Source organism: Polistes dominula, unplaced genomic scaffold (assembly GCF_049000335.1).
Source record: "Polistes dominula isolate Pdom_NZ unplaced genomic scaffold, Pdom_raw_medaka contig_79, whole genome shotgun sequence".
Taxonomy (NCBI): Eukaryota; Metazoa; Arthropoda; class Insecta; order Hymenoptera; family Vespidae; genus Polistes; species Polistes dominula.
Window position 1 is genome coordinate 5164180 of NW_028300916.1, and position 16677 is coordinate 5180856.

The window sequence follows — 16677 nt, forward strand, 5'->3', positions numbered from 1 at the left end:
CATTTCATATAATAAAAAAATAACCAATAAGTGCGTTATACTATATAGACTTAATTTGCAAACTCGCAATTCTATGAAATGACTATCTCTTAAAATGATATAATTAATACGATAAAATTGCAACTTTATTGGACACGATTTCACATTTTATAAAACTTATTATTAAAAAAATCTATTTGAACATTTGTCATTTTCGATCAGTGACATGTTTGATGTAACCGAAATTAAAAATCATTGGAAAATGAATGAACAAATGCGTTTTTGTGCTCTATAATTAACAAACTCATACGCAATGGGTGTCATAGAAAAAATCGGTTATTTAACGATATTTTATTGGAGTTACAGAATTTATCACGGCATAATAAGTAAAATAATCAATAACTTTTCTAATGACAAGAAAATCGATTTATTATCGATGGGTAAATGGGGAATGGTAACTGGTTGTTCACATGGCATTGGAAAAGCGTATGCCGAAGCACTTGCAAAAGCAGGATTAAATGTTGTCTTAATAAGTCCCGATACTGAAAGTTTGAAAATATTTGCCAACGAAATAGAAACTCTGTGCAATGTTAGAACGAAAATAATAAGATTAGACTTCTCTGAAGGAATGGAAACTTATCGTACAATAGAAAAAGAGATATTAAATTTGGAAGTGGGCGTATTGGTGAATAATCTCGGTATTTCCTATCCCCATCCAGAGTATTTCCTGGATCTACCGCATAAAGATAAAATTTATATGAATATTATACATTGCAATATCGTTGTTGTGACGAACATGTGCCGAATAGTATTACCACAGATGGTTTTACGTGGTAAAGGTGTTGTAGTCAATGTCTCTTCTAGTGTGGCTCTGATGCCATGTCCATTGTTGACTGTTTTTGCAGCAACGAAAGCATACGTTTTAAAATTCAGCAGAGATTTACAAATTGAATATGGCAAACGTGGTATAATAATACAATGTCTTTTACCTGGAACCATTACCAATCACATGATGGATTCTCCAAAAGCTGGCTGGATGATACCAACTCCAGATGAATATGTTCAAAGTGCTATTAAAACGATCGGAAAGGAAATTGTTACAACAGGCTTCATTCCTCATTCTTTATTAATCGGCATGGTTAAACTGATTTATCAATTTTCTCCAAAGTTAATTCTTATATGGATGATAAGCGTTATGGAGAATAATCGTAACAATATGTTACAACGATATCTTGCTTAAATCTTCAAATCTAAATTTATTTCGCCGGGCTTTCGAATTTTGTATTTCGCGCGTATTTACAATTCAAACTCCATCGATAAATTAGTTGTTATTCATTACCGACCGAGTTTAGATATATTTTTCTTTAAACAATTATTTTTAGTAATAAATTTCTACATCGTATATTTGATCATGATTAAATATCTAATTAACAATACATATATAATAAGTTTGTTATATTACGATTTTCATTTTTATTGAATAAATTATGTATCGTAAGCTAAACTAACAAAATCTATGCGAATGCGTACCAAAGTATCGATTAATAAAAAAGCAAGAAGAAAATGTGATTGTGTGTAAACTATATATATATATATATAAATGTATGAAAATATTAATATAATTAATAAATAAATGTGTCATAGTTTATAATTTATTCTTATAAATAATAACAATTTATTAAATATAATATTTCCAGAGGTAGTAAAAATTCAACAAATAATAAGAAATTTGGTGTTTTATACCCAAGCTATAACCGGTAGATACATAATGGAGACCTCACGAAATTATAAAAATCCTTTTCTGGATTATACAAATTCATCTTCTACTACCGTATTGAATCTCGAAGAAAATACTGTAATAAACAAATTTTATAATTATATTTTATTATTGAATAACAATTATGATGATAAAAATATAATATATATATATATATATATTCATTGTGTTATTGTTTTACAGATAGCAGACAATTTTAAAGTTTTGTTGACAAAAAAAACGAAAAAATTGTTACAAAAATTAGAAGAAAATAAAAAAACTTGGACTTACAATGACGATCATTCTATTTATACAGGAATAGCTGGTATTGCAAATATGTTTAAAATCTATGCTGATACTTTCAACGAACCTTCATATTATTCTGTATGTTGTATACTTAATAATTATCCTAAAATTATACACTTATTCATTCGATGTGTTTCCATTTTAATAATAAAATAACGAATTTATTTATTTCTTAGAAAGCAATAGAATTGTTGCAAATCAGTATCGACAAATTCAAATGGGGAAAAGAAATGACTTTTTTAACTGGTTTATCTGGACCATTAGCACTTGGTGCAGTTCTATTTCATAAACATGGATGTAAGGATGATTATCAAAATGCTATATCCGAGTACGTATAATATTAAAAATCAGAAACGTATATACGAATACATGCTAATAAAATGATTTTCTTTTTTTTTGTATAGATTAATATCATTATCATCTCAAGTTGTAAAAGAACACGACAAAGTATATAATGAATTACTTTATGGAAGAGCAGGTTATCTTTACTCTCTACTTTATGTAAATTCAAATATATCCCCAGCTCCTATAGAAAGTAATATTATCAAACAGGTATTGTGTTTCATAGTAATAATCAATAGATTAATTATTTACATACAATGTTTCTATAAAAATGTACTTTAATATTATGAAATGTTTTTATTAGGTCATTTCTTGTATAATAAAATCTGGAAATATATATTCCAAATCAAGACGTTACAAGACTCCATTAATGTATTCGTGGCATAATTCTGAATATCTTGGTGGAGCTCATGGACTGGCTGGTATTCTCTACATGCTGTTACAAGTATATTACAATAATTAAAATATAATATTAATTATAATATTATATTTGATTTATAGTTTTGTTATATATTGTTGTATTTTATTTCTTTGTTGGCAGGCTCGAGATTATTTGACTGAAGAACAACTAAATAATGAAATATTACCAGCTTTATATTATCTTCAAGATTTACAGTATCCATCAGGAAATTTTCCTTCTTCGGTAGGAAGTGACACAGATAAATTAATACACTGGTGTCATGGAGCTCCAGGAATGACCATGTTATTTTGCCTTGCCTATGAGGTCATGTATCTCATTGTCAGATAATGTTAATAGATAAGAAATCATTTCTGAAATTTTAATTGTATTTCTAATTACAGATATATTCGGATGAGAAATTTTTACAAACTGCTTTACAATGTGGAGAAGTTATTTGGGCAAGGGGTTTGTTAAAAAAAGGATATGGAATATGTCATGGGGTTTCTGGAAATGCATATACCTTTCTACATCTATTTCAACAAACGAAGGTTTTTACATTAATTATTAATTTTTAGTTTCTTTCATGAACTCTTTTGCCAAATTGTTTAATTTCATAAAATTACATTGTCATAAGATTTATATTGTTCAATAGCTGTATAAAATTGTGTTCTTTAATGAAATTAATTTTAATGATTAAATTAATACGTAAAAGATTTTTAATATTAATATAAGATAGAGTTAATTTTTTTCTGTGAACAGTTTATATAAAGAATATCTAAAGTATCTTTATTATATTTTATGTTGATTATAATTATGTTTAATAACAAATAAAAACCTTCTGTTTTTTTTTTTCAGGATCTAAAACATCTGTATAGAGCTTGTAAATTTGCAGAATGGTGTTTTGATTACGGACATAATCAAAATCGAATTCCAGACAGACCATTTTCTTTGTTTGAAGGTATATGATAAATTTTTAATTGTTAAATAACTAATATATATATATATAAATTAACAGTCTTCTTTATATGTACTATTTCAGGTCTTGCTGGTGTTATTTATTTCCTTATAGATATGCAAAAACCAAATATGGCCAAATTTCCAGCATATACTTTATAAAATGAATATTTATGTATTATCATATTGAATACATCAAAATTCTTCTATAAGACTATTTCTTGAAAGAAAACATCCTAGAATAAATAATTTCTATTTAAAATTGAATGAGATCTTTTTCTAGAGAAAACGATACTGATATTTCTTCTTAAGGTATATTCTATTTGTGAATAATTAATCATTCATTAACATAAATGATCCATACATATATGTATACAAAAATACTTTAAACAGCTATTTGATATATAAATTTCTCTAAAAGATCTAATCAAACTATCGAAATTATTTATATTCATAAAATACACATATAATAAATATGTTGCAATGTGTATTCACTATTGAAATTATTTACATCTTATACTTGTTATATTATAAAACCGTTATGAGAGGGGGGGGGAATCTATAAAAGTATTAAAAAATTCAATGATCTATTATGAATATAAATGATCTCTCATTTATATAAAATAAATATTATGAAAATTATTTATGAATACAAATTAAACATATATATATTTAAATATATATATATATATATATATTTAAATCAAATAATTTTGATTTGAAAACGATATTACAACGATTTACAAACATCATAGGAAAAATTTCTTAAAATTCTTTTAATAAAAACTGTGTTACGATTCAAGAATGATCAAATGAAAGTCTAAAATGTGACTTGTCCCCGGATTCTTTCATTGCATCACTTTCTACTCGTCCAAATAATACACTCATCCGATGTATATGTCGAACGTAATACATGCAAACGTACACACATATACGTCAAAATACAGTAAATTTATCAAATAGCAATGCACAGACGAATTCTAACTGTTAATAGATTATTTAAAAGAAATTTAACACTTAAAATTATACATTTAATAACGAAATACATTCAATCATTTATTTAAAAAATAAATATATAAAAAAAAAAACCCCAAAATTTTGTTGCAATTTCATACACAAATTATAATTGTGTATAATTAATTAATTAAATAATTTGTTGTATCATATATGTTATTATCAAAACATTTATATAATATGTGTATGTTACATCACAATGGAAATGTAATTTTTTTTTTTAATATTTTTTTTTATTGTTAAACAATTAAGGAGATGAATATCGAGATTAGTACAAGTTTGTACAATTTTTACTATAAAAGCAATCTTATTGAGATTCAAATGAATTAGAAGTGATTGATCCGGTTTTAAATTAAAATTTAAAACGTTGATTTCTCATTAACCATTAATGGGAGTGGCGTTCACCTGCTTTACCTGAGGCTTCAAGTATATAAGGAACATTCTACCATCGCTCCGCTTAGTTCCTTTCTTCTGGAATCATTCTGTAAAACAGTACTTTGCTCTCTGCCGTGAAAATATCAACCGTGAGTGTGCATTATATGCTGTGATAAAAATATCATTTGTTTTATGTTTTTTTTTTCTTTTCTTTCTTTCTTTTTATAATATATTTCTAAATTTTATTTCAAACATAAAAATAAGATTTTGTTTGTATATAATATACGCTCTCATTTAAATACCAGACAATTTATTATTCTTATAAATTGATGTTTGGTGAAGAATTTTATTATAAATCAACAAATTTAATTTTCTTTTTAAATCGCATATTTAACTTTTAATAAATGTTCCATTAAAAAATGTGCGTTTATATTTTTTTAATTGATTCTAATATAGAGTATATATTTTTTTAAATATAGATAAATATATATATATCGAGTGTGATATAATTAAAAACAAAAACTTATGATTTATTTTCGAAAGAATGAAAAGTTATCAAAATGTAAAATTAAAATTAGTATTTATTTATTCTTACATTGAATATTATTATTAAACATGAATATTTTTAGAATATATATATATATTTATATTTTGTTGTTTATTCTCAGATGAAATTTCACACGATTGTCTCGATCGTTCTCGTCGTAATAACGATCGCATCGGCATACCCACAAAAGGATGGTCAAGTCTTCAGTAATGAAGCAATTAGACAAGCTCAAAATACCTATCTCATTCCTAAAGATGCGACGATACAAAAAGTTCAAGAAGGAATAGAATTAGCTGCATATGAATCAATTCCTGGAGATCAAAGGATAAATCTTTTTGAAATACTTGGAGAACACGTACCACCAGAAGTTGTTAACAATCTGCAAACTCAAATTGATCAAATAGGACGAAATTAGAATATTTATTGGTACAACATATTAAATGTGTTGTTGTGTCGATTTTTCCTTATCTGACTGTACAAAATTACTTCTAATAAGTATTTTAATATGTACTTATATAAAAGTATTTATAAATAAGCTGATAAATTACTCTCTCTCTCTCTCTCTCTCTCTCTTTCTCGTGAATTATAATATATAATATATTCAACTTTTACATTTTTATAAATAAACGCATTAAAATAATCAATGACTGATCTTTTTTTTCATTCATGTTTGTTTGTCTTTATAGATAATATATAATTATTTATATATATAATATATGCTTACTTTTGAAGAACTTTGGGTCATTGTAATTAATATAACCACCGTAGAAATGACTTCCCCGTGGTTTCTTCAGTTATGTATACGATGGTGAAATATCGCGCGGTGAAAGCAGCAATACCACTTGCCAGAGAGTACTTTCACTTATATCCTACATTTACCTTATTAATAGACGGATCTTCTTCAATGGATTTTTTTTTCGCCTGCCATATTTGGAACTCTTGAATGTTTTTTTGTTATGTAAAATATATCGACAATACACGCGCGCTCTTGTACATTTATACAAAACACGCGCATAAATATACTTCAAGTGTATATCAACATTATATCTAAAGTATAACTAAAGTATATTAACGATAAATATTTTAACAATTTATCGATGTAAAAAAATCATTTGTTGTTAGACATATGTATATATATATCGATATATATATATACATATATATCATAGATTTTAAATATTTTATGTTTGTATGGAACGTTTATCTTAAGAGTGACATTACTTTTATATTAATGATAAATATCTTATTATTTATTTCTATCGCAAAGGTACAAATTTCATAATTAAGCAAAGAAAACTTGAAACTTTCTTTTACTTATCTTGTATTTTTTTGTTTTTTTGTTTTTTGAATTATGTGGATGCTTGCATTCCTGCATATCATATAGATAGATAGTTCATTTTCTTGCATGAAAACACTTGTTGTATTCAACTATGTTAAATGTCACATATAATGAATATATAATCTTCCTTATAAAATATAGAACATTATATTTGTCTTACTATGTTAAAAAATATAAATAATATAATACTTGAGTGTTAGCGAAAGAAGGAAAAAAATATATAAAACATGATAAAGAAAATTTGAATGAACTGTAAAAATACTATTTACACAAAATAATCTCCAAATACTTTTACAGTATTACTGTACAGTGGTAACATTAAAAAGGAGATATAATTATAAATCAAGAATACAAAATAGTACCGTTATTATTATTATTTATAGGTTTGACAATGACAATACCAATATAGTTGAGGTACGATGTATAACATATCTGATTGTATATGTTTATTAGAGGTAAAAACTATACTTTTATATACATTTGTGACCAATAACAAAAAATTTGTTGCATACCAACTTTACATTAATTGCCTTTCTCATTACGGTGTTGTTCTGTTGTATTGTGTTGTTGTACATTTTGAATTCAATATATTCGGTACGTAAATACGTATTTTAACACCTTAAATAAGTATTTTCAATGCAAGAAAATGTACTATCCTTATAGGCATACTGTCTACTTTCCAAACCAGAGATGACAAAGCTTCAGTTAAAATCAGCACATATGTGAGTTCATATAAGTATCAAATTTTCAATCCACAATTTCCCCGTTGTACATTCACTTCCTATAATAAATTCATATAATTAGTATAATTGTACTTAATCGTTTGAAATATTATTTTTTCAATTATTAAAAGAGCAATTAATTAAGCCGCTCATATAGGCCAAAGCAAATAACTTCACTTTTAGAATTTGTTTAAATTTCAGTATCATAATATTTCATCAATATTTAATACTATTAAATAATATCAATTTTTGTCTCTATATATATTATTTTATAGAATTAATCAATTTGATAAATAAATGGCTTGCTTAAATGTTTCACACATATATGTATAAGAAGTTTTTATTTGTACAAATACTTACTTTGATTTTTTGGAGCTCCTACTTCTGTCCGTACTGTCTTCACGTGACCGCTTCTTACTGTTAGAAGAAGAGTGCGATGACTTGTGCCTATCATGTTTATCATGTCTATCATGTCTATCATGTCTATCATGTTTATCACTTTTTCTGGGACTATGCGAAAAAAATGAAAAAATAAAGCATTATTAGTATGATATTTATGAAATAGTTAATATTGGTGGTAATCACCTGTGTTTAGATGATTTGGAAGGAGACACTTTCTTGTGTGATCCCCCACTCCGCGATCGATCCGTTCTTTAATTATTGAATTATCAACTCAATACAATATCTACTGCTTTAAATATATATATATATATAAAGGGTGTCCTGGTGTTTATTGACCAAAAATATTTGCTTATTATTATTTCATTATTCAACAATTACTTCCAACAGATTACAAATATATAAATTCAATTTGTTAAGTTGGTATGTGTAAATGCAATTAGTATGAGTCAATTTTTTCTCATTAAAAATTTTATAGATTAACACAAAGCGACTTTTTTTTTTACAAAACAGAAAATATTTCATTCTAATAATAATCATAATATATGAGTTCCAATCACGTTCATATGATAAAGAAACTTTCAACATAAATTTCAGTGTAATATTTGGATGAGAAAGCCTAATAACCAATTCATCAGTCTGTTATATCTACTGTTACCTATTTTAATTTCATTTGTTCATTTCTAATTGGATTTCAAATAATATTTTGTTCTTATTTTTTTACTTATAGAATATACTCATGTAGTTTAGCCAGTAAACCCTAGGACACCCTATGTATATGTCAGTAGAAAATAATGTAGAACATATTTTCAATATTTATTTCTTATAATATAAAATGCTACTTTATATATATATATATTTTTTTTTATATGTATGTCGGCGTTAAATTGTATAATTCAGTAAAATCATGAAAATGAATGGAGGGATTGTGCTCAGGGACGAGAATACTGGCAAGATTTGGTATTTGCGGCAATGAACTTTCGAATTTCTTAATGCCAATTAATAATAATAATACTTGGAATCAAATTTCAATCTCATATACCTTAACTATACCCTTCTTGTAAATTTATATATTATTTACATGATATTATCTCAAAGTTTGGCTAGTCATTTCATGAATTAATGAATTTCACAAAGTAACGCTACATATATGATAAATATATATTAAATTATTAAGTGTATATGTGTGCATACACGTACCTGTGTTTATCTGATGATCTTCTATCTTTACTGCTAGATGAACTTTTACTTTTGGAATTACTGGAACTTTTGTGTTTCGAATTGTGCCTTAAAATAATAATAATAAATAATATATTTTATAATAATAATAATAATAATAATAATAATAATAATAATAATAATATGTTTTGTAACAATATATTTTGTAATAATTTTGTAATAATTCATACTTGTCTTTTACAGGTGAAGGTGATTGTCTACGACTCGATTTTTTCTTTTTATTAGAAGAATTGTAATCATCACGATAACGACCTTCTCCTCTTTCTTTATCTTCTTCAGCTGCTTCTCTTTCTAAATCTGACCAATCTTTACCAGATTCTTCTGAACTACCCAATTCTTCTTCTATAAATAAAATATAAATCTATTATTGAAATAATTGAAAATAAATTTGATTTTAAAAGAATATATATTTCATTTATCAAATTACCTTCACTATCGGAATGTTCAGATGCTTCTGAATATTCTGAATCATCGTCAGATTCTTCTTCGCTATCAAAATCAGATGGCTGTAATAAAATTTAAATATTACTATACTTTATCAAACAAAACAAAAAATAAATTAAATGTTTATTTATTTGTTTGTTAATTATTAATAAATAAATAAATAAATAAATAAATAGAATATATCAAACCTCATAGGCATCATCTTCTTCTTCTTCTTCATCTTCAACTTCTTCATTTTCAGCATCACTTTCTGGATCTAAAAATGTCCAACCACCACTATCGAAAAATCCCTCTGGATCATCCGTTATAGTTTTCATAATCTTCGTCCAATTCAAAGATTGAACTCCTTCTGTATATCTAATATCGCAAGAACTGAAAGAAGATGTAAGGCAATATTAACAACATATATATATATGCATATACATAAATACATATGAAATAAATAAATAAAACTAACTTTAACCATTCTTTAACATGATCTAGCATGTTCATTGGAATTGCATTAACCATAGCAACTTTTCTATGGTAGTCTTTAAAAACAAAAATCATATCAAAATTTTTTAAATGGAATTGTACTCTTTCAAAATGTACAAGTTCGACATCTTCCAATGTAATGACGAATGGAGGCTGCAATTCAAAATAAGTTTAAATTTCATGTGATATAAGATTATGTGATAAACGAAAATGAAATTTAAAAGCATACCCATTCTGTGAGATTTACTAAACATCCACTAGTAGGTTGTAAAAGTACAGTGCTTCGATATGGGGCACCAGGAAATCCTAATTCTCTGAATGGTGTATCAAATTCAATTTCTTGTTTGGTCATACCTTCAACCTATTAAAAATATAGATAAATGATAATTAATACACATATAATACAAAAATTGAATTAATTATTTTCTGAAATATTACCTTTTCACAAAAACTTTTAAATGCTGTTTTCAGTTTGTGCCTGAGCTCTCGTTCTGATTGTTCTGCAGCAAGATCATCACGATCATGCATATGTTGATGTTTTCCTAAATCTGTAGTGATTTCACCAACTTCTGTATAAAATTGTACGTCTACGTGTTTCTTTTTACCAAACATAATGGCATGCTAAAAATATAAAATATGTATTATAGAATAAGTATTTGCAATTAGAGTTATTAGCGCAATTAATTAGTGCTTACTTTCAAATGAAAATGAAGAAGAATTATCATCTCCCCATCGCACGGTTGAAAGAAGGCATTTTTAATATTATTGTACAAAATATCAACTTTATCGCCTCTAACAGAAGTATATCGAAAACCATTGGTATGAGCTTCTAAACCTCCTGTCATTCTTTTAGTAACAATATTTGGTCGGATGTATAAGTCTTTTAGTTTTGGATTACCCTTATTTTGTGAAAGTATTAATGTATCTTGTTTTACTAAATCTTCCTTTTCTCTTTCTTCTGCCTCTCTATTCTTGAATTTTTTTTGAACTTCTTTAATCAATCTAAATGCTGTATTTAAATTAGATGAGGGAGCAGAAATTTCACCAGGTTCTTTGGTATTTGTACTGCGATATGTTCTAAAAATATTCCAAAATAATTTATGATTAAATATAGTTATGATGATTTAACTTAAACTTTCTTATATATATATGTGATATTTTATGATATTTTATGATGATTATTAACAACATTAAAATATATAATACTAACACTTCCTTTACAAAAGTGGCGTCAGGTTGTGGATACGAGCCTCCTTCGTTACGACCCATTGTTGCACCAGGATGAAAGAAATTTATTCTAAGATACGTATAGTCACCCTCAACAGATTGAGAAATGTTCTTGATTGTTGATATATGGAATGGTACGGGAATTCCAAAAATTGGTAAAATTACTGTTTCGTACTTCTTATCTATAAAAAATAAAAAATAAAACAAATATTATTAACCCTTTATATATATGTAATATTATTTATAATATTGTTAACCCATTGGCTACGAGCCATCTGTTCGCCGTAACATTCCCATTATAAAAGGCACCATATGTCAAAAGTGTATACATTATATTGTAACTAAAAATGTTTTTTATTTTTTTTTTTATTAATTCCAATTTTACCTTACAATTTGTTAAATTGTTTTACATTTAGCAAATTATTATATAAATGAAAAAAAAATATATATATATATATACTGTTTCTGCAGTGAACTGTTTTTATTTATTTCGCTTAGATTTAATTTTTTACTGGGTCTCTTGGGTGGATTCTTTTGAGCCTTCTAGGGGATGTGTTGGTTGGATTGGTTATTTCTTCTTCTATCGTAGAAATATTTAAGTCTTTTCTTATTTTCTTATTGTTGAGCCTCGAGCTTGGTAATGTGACTTTTTGTTGTTATATCCCATAGTGGTATTCCATATATCAAGATTGGTTTTATTATTGTTTTGTAGATTGTTAGTTTGTTCTCTATACTAAGCTTAGATTTTTTGCTGGTTAGTCAGGTCATTTGTCTTCCTTTTAGACGAATTTGTTCAATTTTGGCAGTTTTATATTTTTTTGTGCTTATATATGAATGCTTTGATTTCTTGAATTCCATGTTGTAATCCGTTACTGTTCCAGATAGCTATTTTTAATTATATATCCATTATTTTTTTTCAAGTATCGTATTTGTTAGTAGTTGTAGGATTATGGTATTTTGTTGAGTTTGTTGTTTTACAAAAGAATTTTGTTCCATTATCATTTTATTCATGTTTTCAGTGTTTTTAATGGATTGTTTCAATAATTCTTTAATGTCTGATGTCTCTTCTGTATTTGAACCTTCTGAGTTTGTATGTGTTTGTTTAATCACTTCGGCACAGCTGCTTTCTGATGCAGTGTGTTCGATTTCGTGTGGTATTTTATCTTCGTTGGCATTTAAGTTTAGTTTGTCGCAAAAACTTTCCTCACTTGCATCGATAGGTTGCACCGTGGCTTTTTTCAGTACTTTTTTCGTTGAAAATAATTTTTGTTGTAATAATTTCCATGTACGACATCCTTTGTAATTTGCTGAGTGCTTACCGTTGCAATTCACGCACCTGACGTTTTCTATTTTGCCCAGTTGGGGACAGATTAATGTTATATGTTTTTTTGCACATTTGACACAGGCAGGATCTCGGTTGCAATAATATTGTGTGTGTCCATAGGCTTGGCATCGTTTGCACTGTGGTATTTCTCTTTTCTTTTTCGGTGGTTCGATTTTGATCTTAGTGTTCATCAGGGTGTTAATATCATATATGCTTTTGTTATTTTTCTGTGGAGCTAGTTCAATGAAAAATAATGGTAGCGGCTCTTTAGTTTTGTACTTTGTTATATTGTTTATGGATCTTACTTCATGACCAAGTTTCTTTAATTCGTTTATTATTTTGTCTTTGTTCGATTTTGGATGAAGTCCTCTAATAACAATTTTGTAACTCTTCTCGCTTTTCTGTTGATACGTATGGTATCTCACGAATTCGTATTTTAATGCATTTATTACCCAGCTGAATGCTTCTGGCATTCTAGTGGTAATTTGAACTTTAATTTGATTATCCTTGAGTTGTTTAATTATGTAGTTATCCTGTCCAGCAAATTTATCTAACAATTCGAGCAGAGGGTCGATGTTTTTCGCTTCTATGAATATAGGTGGTGGTTTTACTCCTTTTTCTTTTTCTATTTTGTCTGCAATGTTTTGTGGTTTAGGTGAATCGTCAAGTAAATTATAAGAGTTGCTAATAGGTGTGTTTTGTAACCATTTTGTTGGAGTTGGGACGGAAGGGTTGTTGTATTGTTTTGTGTGATTTATAATATAAAATATATAAATTATACAGATATATAAATAATATAAAATTGATTAACACAGAGATTAGTGATTTCATAACAAAGTCATTTTAAATTGAAATTTGAAAATTAAATATAAAACACCCGTAGTATATAAAAAGCATCGTATGGAAATAAACTATAGTCGCCCATTATAGTGAAAATGCTAATATTATACTATGTTACATTAAGTTTAATAGATTCCTATAAATATGAAACAATTAATAGATCTTACCAACATATAACTTTAGTTCTTTCACTTCTGGTTCACGTGGCATATGGTTTAAACTCTTATATGAGACAGTTGATTTACGTATTTTTTCTTGTTCTTTTCCTCCAGATTGTTGAGCCAATCGAGCTTTAGCAATTTCATTCAACTGTTGAGCTAACTCTTTTTGATGTTGTTTTCTCTTTTCCTCTGAACTATGTTCCGTTCTTAACTTGGATTCTATGACAGCTGTTCTTTTACCTCTACCCAATATCTCAGGTTTAGGCTCGTTCTCTTTGCCACTGCCTTCTTCCTCTTCTTCTTCATCGTCTTTAACATATATACCTACATTTTTGACTTTCTTCTTTGAAGGTGTTAAATTTGTAGCAGGTTGACCCTAAAATATCAAAACATCAAATAATTTATTAACATTTATCTCTTGTTGTCTCTTTACAATTTGAAACATTTAATATTACCTCATTGACCATAACAGTATCGCCAATAAAAAGAGCATATACTTTTCCTTCTTTCTCAGTAGCATCTGGATTTGAAAGATTGCTTAAACCTACGTTGATGTTAAACACCATACCCTTCTTTGCCAATGCATGTGTTTTTGGACCTATCAATAATGAACTTTCTCTGAATTCAATACCCATTGCAAATCCGAAGTTTTTAGTCAAGTGATCCAACATATCAGGTTTCTCATCTTTAACAAATTTTACACCTGTCTCATATACATCGCTTAACTTTATACCAGCAACGAGCTTTTTCAATATTTCTTCTTCTAATTGTAAAAGAAAATTGTAATTATCCTGAAATGATTTATATATCACATTTATGTTATACCTATATATATATAATCGCATTTTTAAATGTTAGCTCATACCTCTATTGTCTTTGTGGGGTTAACTAATAACGTCCTAACTATATTCGAACAATAAGATTTGTAACGTGCTCCTAAAGAACAAACGATCACACCAAAGTGTAGAATATTTTTATCACTAACTACACTAAACTTTAAGGAATAGTTTCCACCACTTTGTATAATAGCTGGATAACACATATCAACATGATTTATGTCAACTCCAGTAACATATTTTTTATTCGTTATAGCAGTATCCACACCTTCCGCTAGTTTTGAATGTTTGACTTTCTAAAAAACATTGAAATTTATTAATATTTACACATAGGACAAATATACTTTATAAAATATATAATAAATATATAATGTGTGTGACATACTTTATCGGAATCAATAATTTCCATAATTTGATCTTTAAGGTACTTAGTAAATACGTCAACAGACACTAAACAAGCTTTCTTTACGGTTAAAATTTCAATGTCTTCTTTTGGACACATTAAGTATGCTGCGGCAGCACTTACATCAACCTAATTTAATTAAAAATTACAGATTAAAATTACAGATCTGTTATCTATATATATATAACGCATTATAAAGAAATAAAATAATAAATTATACCGTTTCAAACGATTCAGATCTCAAAGATGCTCTCCATGCATCCATGAAGGCACCTGGGTAGTTTTCTTTTGAAAATACACCCAATGTTTTACCTTTCTTACTTTGTTTTATTACATCAATAAGTTTGGTAAAATTAGCTTTGTCTTCGTCACTCTGGAATATGTTCACAAATACATACATATTTCATTCAAATTTAATCTAGATAAGAGTAAAATTATAAGATATATAAAATTTGCATACCCTATCTCTAACAAGCAACATAACCGGAGGCACACCTGTGTCTTCTACTTTTTGATTCTCCACTTTCCGCAAAAATTCAATTTTGTTTTTGCTTGCTAAAAAGTAAATAAACTCATCGGCCAAAACCATTATTGTATCTGTAAGCTCGTAACTGAGTAACCATGTCTACAATCAAACAAACACAATGTAATAATTATGGTATAAAGATCTATGCATAAAAGATAAATGATATATAAATGATTATATAAATTTAATAGATATATGCATAAAAAATATTTAATATCTAGTATTTATGTATTGTTCAAATTATTAGCTTCTAAACGTACAACTTATAAAATAATTTCTCCTATTAGAATTGTGAATTCTATGATAATAAGAATGAATCATAAAATAATAAACTTACTTGCAATGCTGCAGATTTACTATAAACGATATTATCATCTTTACCTACAGCAGAAACTAGACAATCCATTTTACTGAAACTGTCATCAGTACCAGTTTCCCCATCCTAAGAAAAAAACAAATTTTGTTATTAAAACATTTTCATTGTTTGGAATTTGTTTTTACTACATAATAGATATAATAATTATCGGCCTTACTTTCCATGAAGTGTAAAGACGCTTCATGCGTCGAAAAAACGTTTCTTTGTCAAGTGATACGTTTGCCATATCTTGTTTTCAACTTGCTAAATGTTGCGCACGCTGTAACGAAATCAATTCGACATTAAATTACGATGAAAATTTGTTACGATAATAACGTACAACAAAATATTATTAATACACTATTAAGTATATAAATTCTATTACATTTTCTTTCTCATCTCTTGCGAACCCGAAATGCTATTAAATTTCGTCTTTCAACGAGGATATGGCGGGATTTATAACCAAACCGCAAAATTACAATCCACGAACTACAAGCCACGCGGCGGGAATAATTTTGTGCGTAGTGTCTGTTTTATGGTTTAGAAACGGTCAAGCAAGCCATCCCCCATTTTCATATCGTCAACGGTAAGAAACAACGAATAATACCGGTTATTGGTCAAACCTTATTGGTTAATTGAAAAAAGATCTATGACAAAGAACCAATCAGATTCAAACAAATATTGACAAAATATTCAAATGTTCATTTGAATTTTG

At 27.2% G+C, this 16677-nt stretch overlaps 3 protein-coding genes and 1 pseudogene across 7 annotated transcripts; 3 read left to right on the top strand and 1 right to left on the bottom strand.

Annotated features, from left to right (window-relative positions):
- The first annotated feature begins 130 nt into the window (after positions 1-130).
- LOC107067144 (very-long-chain 3-oxoacyl-CoA reductase pseudogene) lies at positions 131-1578 on the top strand (annotated as a pseudogene).
- On the top strand, positions 1384-3999 carry LOC107067142 (lanC-like protein 2). The gene is made up of 10 exons (XM_015322378.2): positions 1384-1581; positions 1677-1834; positions 1940-2119; positions 2218-2369; positions 2446-2593; positions 2688-2828; positions 2925-3107; positions 3185-3331; positions 3639-3741; positions 3823-3999. The coding sequence occupies exons 2-10, from the start codon at positions 1748-1750 to the stop codon at positions 3897-3899; spliced, it is 1218 nt and encodes a 405-aa protein (XP_015177864.1). The 5' UTR covers positions 1384-1581; positions 1677-1747; the 3' UTR covers positions 3900-3999.
- Positions 3909-6317, top strand: LOC107067145 (uncharacterized). Its single transcript, XM_015322379.2, has 3 exons — positions 3909-4049; positions 5004-5275; positions 5795-6317. The coding sequence occupies exon 3, from the start codon at positions 5795-5797 to the stop codon at positions 6086-6088; it is 294 nt and encodes a 97-aa protein (XP_015177865.1). The 5' UTR covers positions 3909-4049; positions 5004-5275; the 3' UTR covers positions 6089-6317.
- A 1110-nt stretch (positions 6318-7427) lies between these two features.
- On the bottom strand, positions 7428-16539 carry dre4 (SPT16 homolog, facilitates chromatin remodeling subunit dre4). 5 transcript variants are annotated; one of them, XM_015322365.2, is made up of 21 exons: positions 16348-16539; positions 16141-16242; positions 15945-16049; positions 15542-15706; positions 15302-15454; positions 15064-15210; positions 14708-14974; positions 14298-14633; positions 13849-14218; positions 11501-11699; positions 10986-11367; positions 10729-10911; positions 10520-10651; positions 10274-10443; positions 10005-10188; positions 9800-9878; positions 9543-9714; positions 9334-9420; positions 8320-8385; positions 8095-8151; positions 7428-7793 (listed from the first exon to the last, which is right to left on the bottom strand). In XM_015322365.2, exons 2-21 carry the CDS (start codon positions 16207-16209, stop codon positions 7787-7789), a joined length of 3330 nt encoding a protein of 1109 aa, XP_015177851.1. In that variant the 5' UTR covers positions 16210-16242; positions 16348-16539; the 3' UTR covers positions 7428-7786. The 5 variants fall into 5 exon arrangements, with proteins under 5 accessions (XP_015177851.1, XP_015177850.1, XP_015177849.1 ...); XM_015322364.2 differs by having other exon boundaries at positions 8095-8181; XM_015322363.2 differs by having other exon boundaries at positions 8095-8244.
- Positions 16540-16677: the final 138 nt, after the last annotated feature.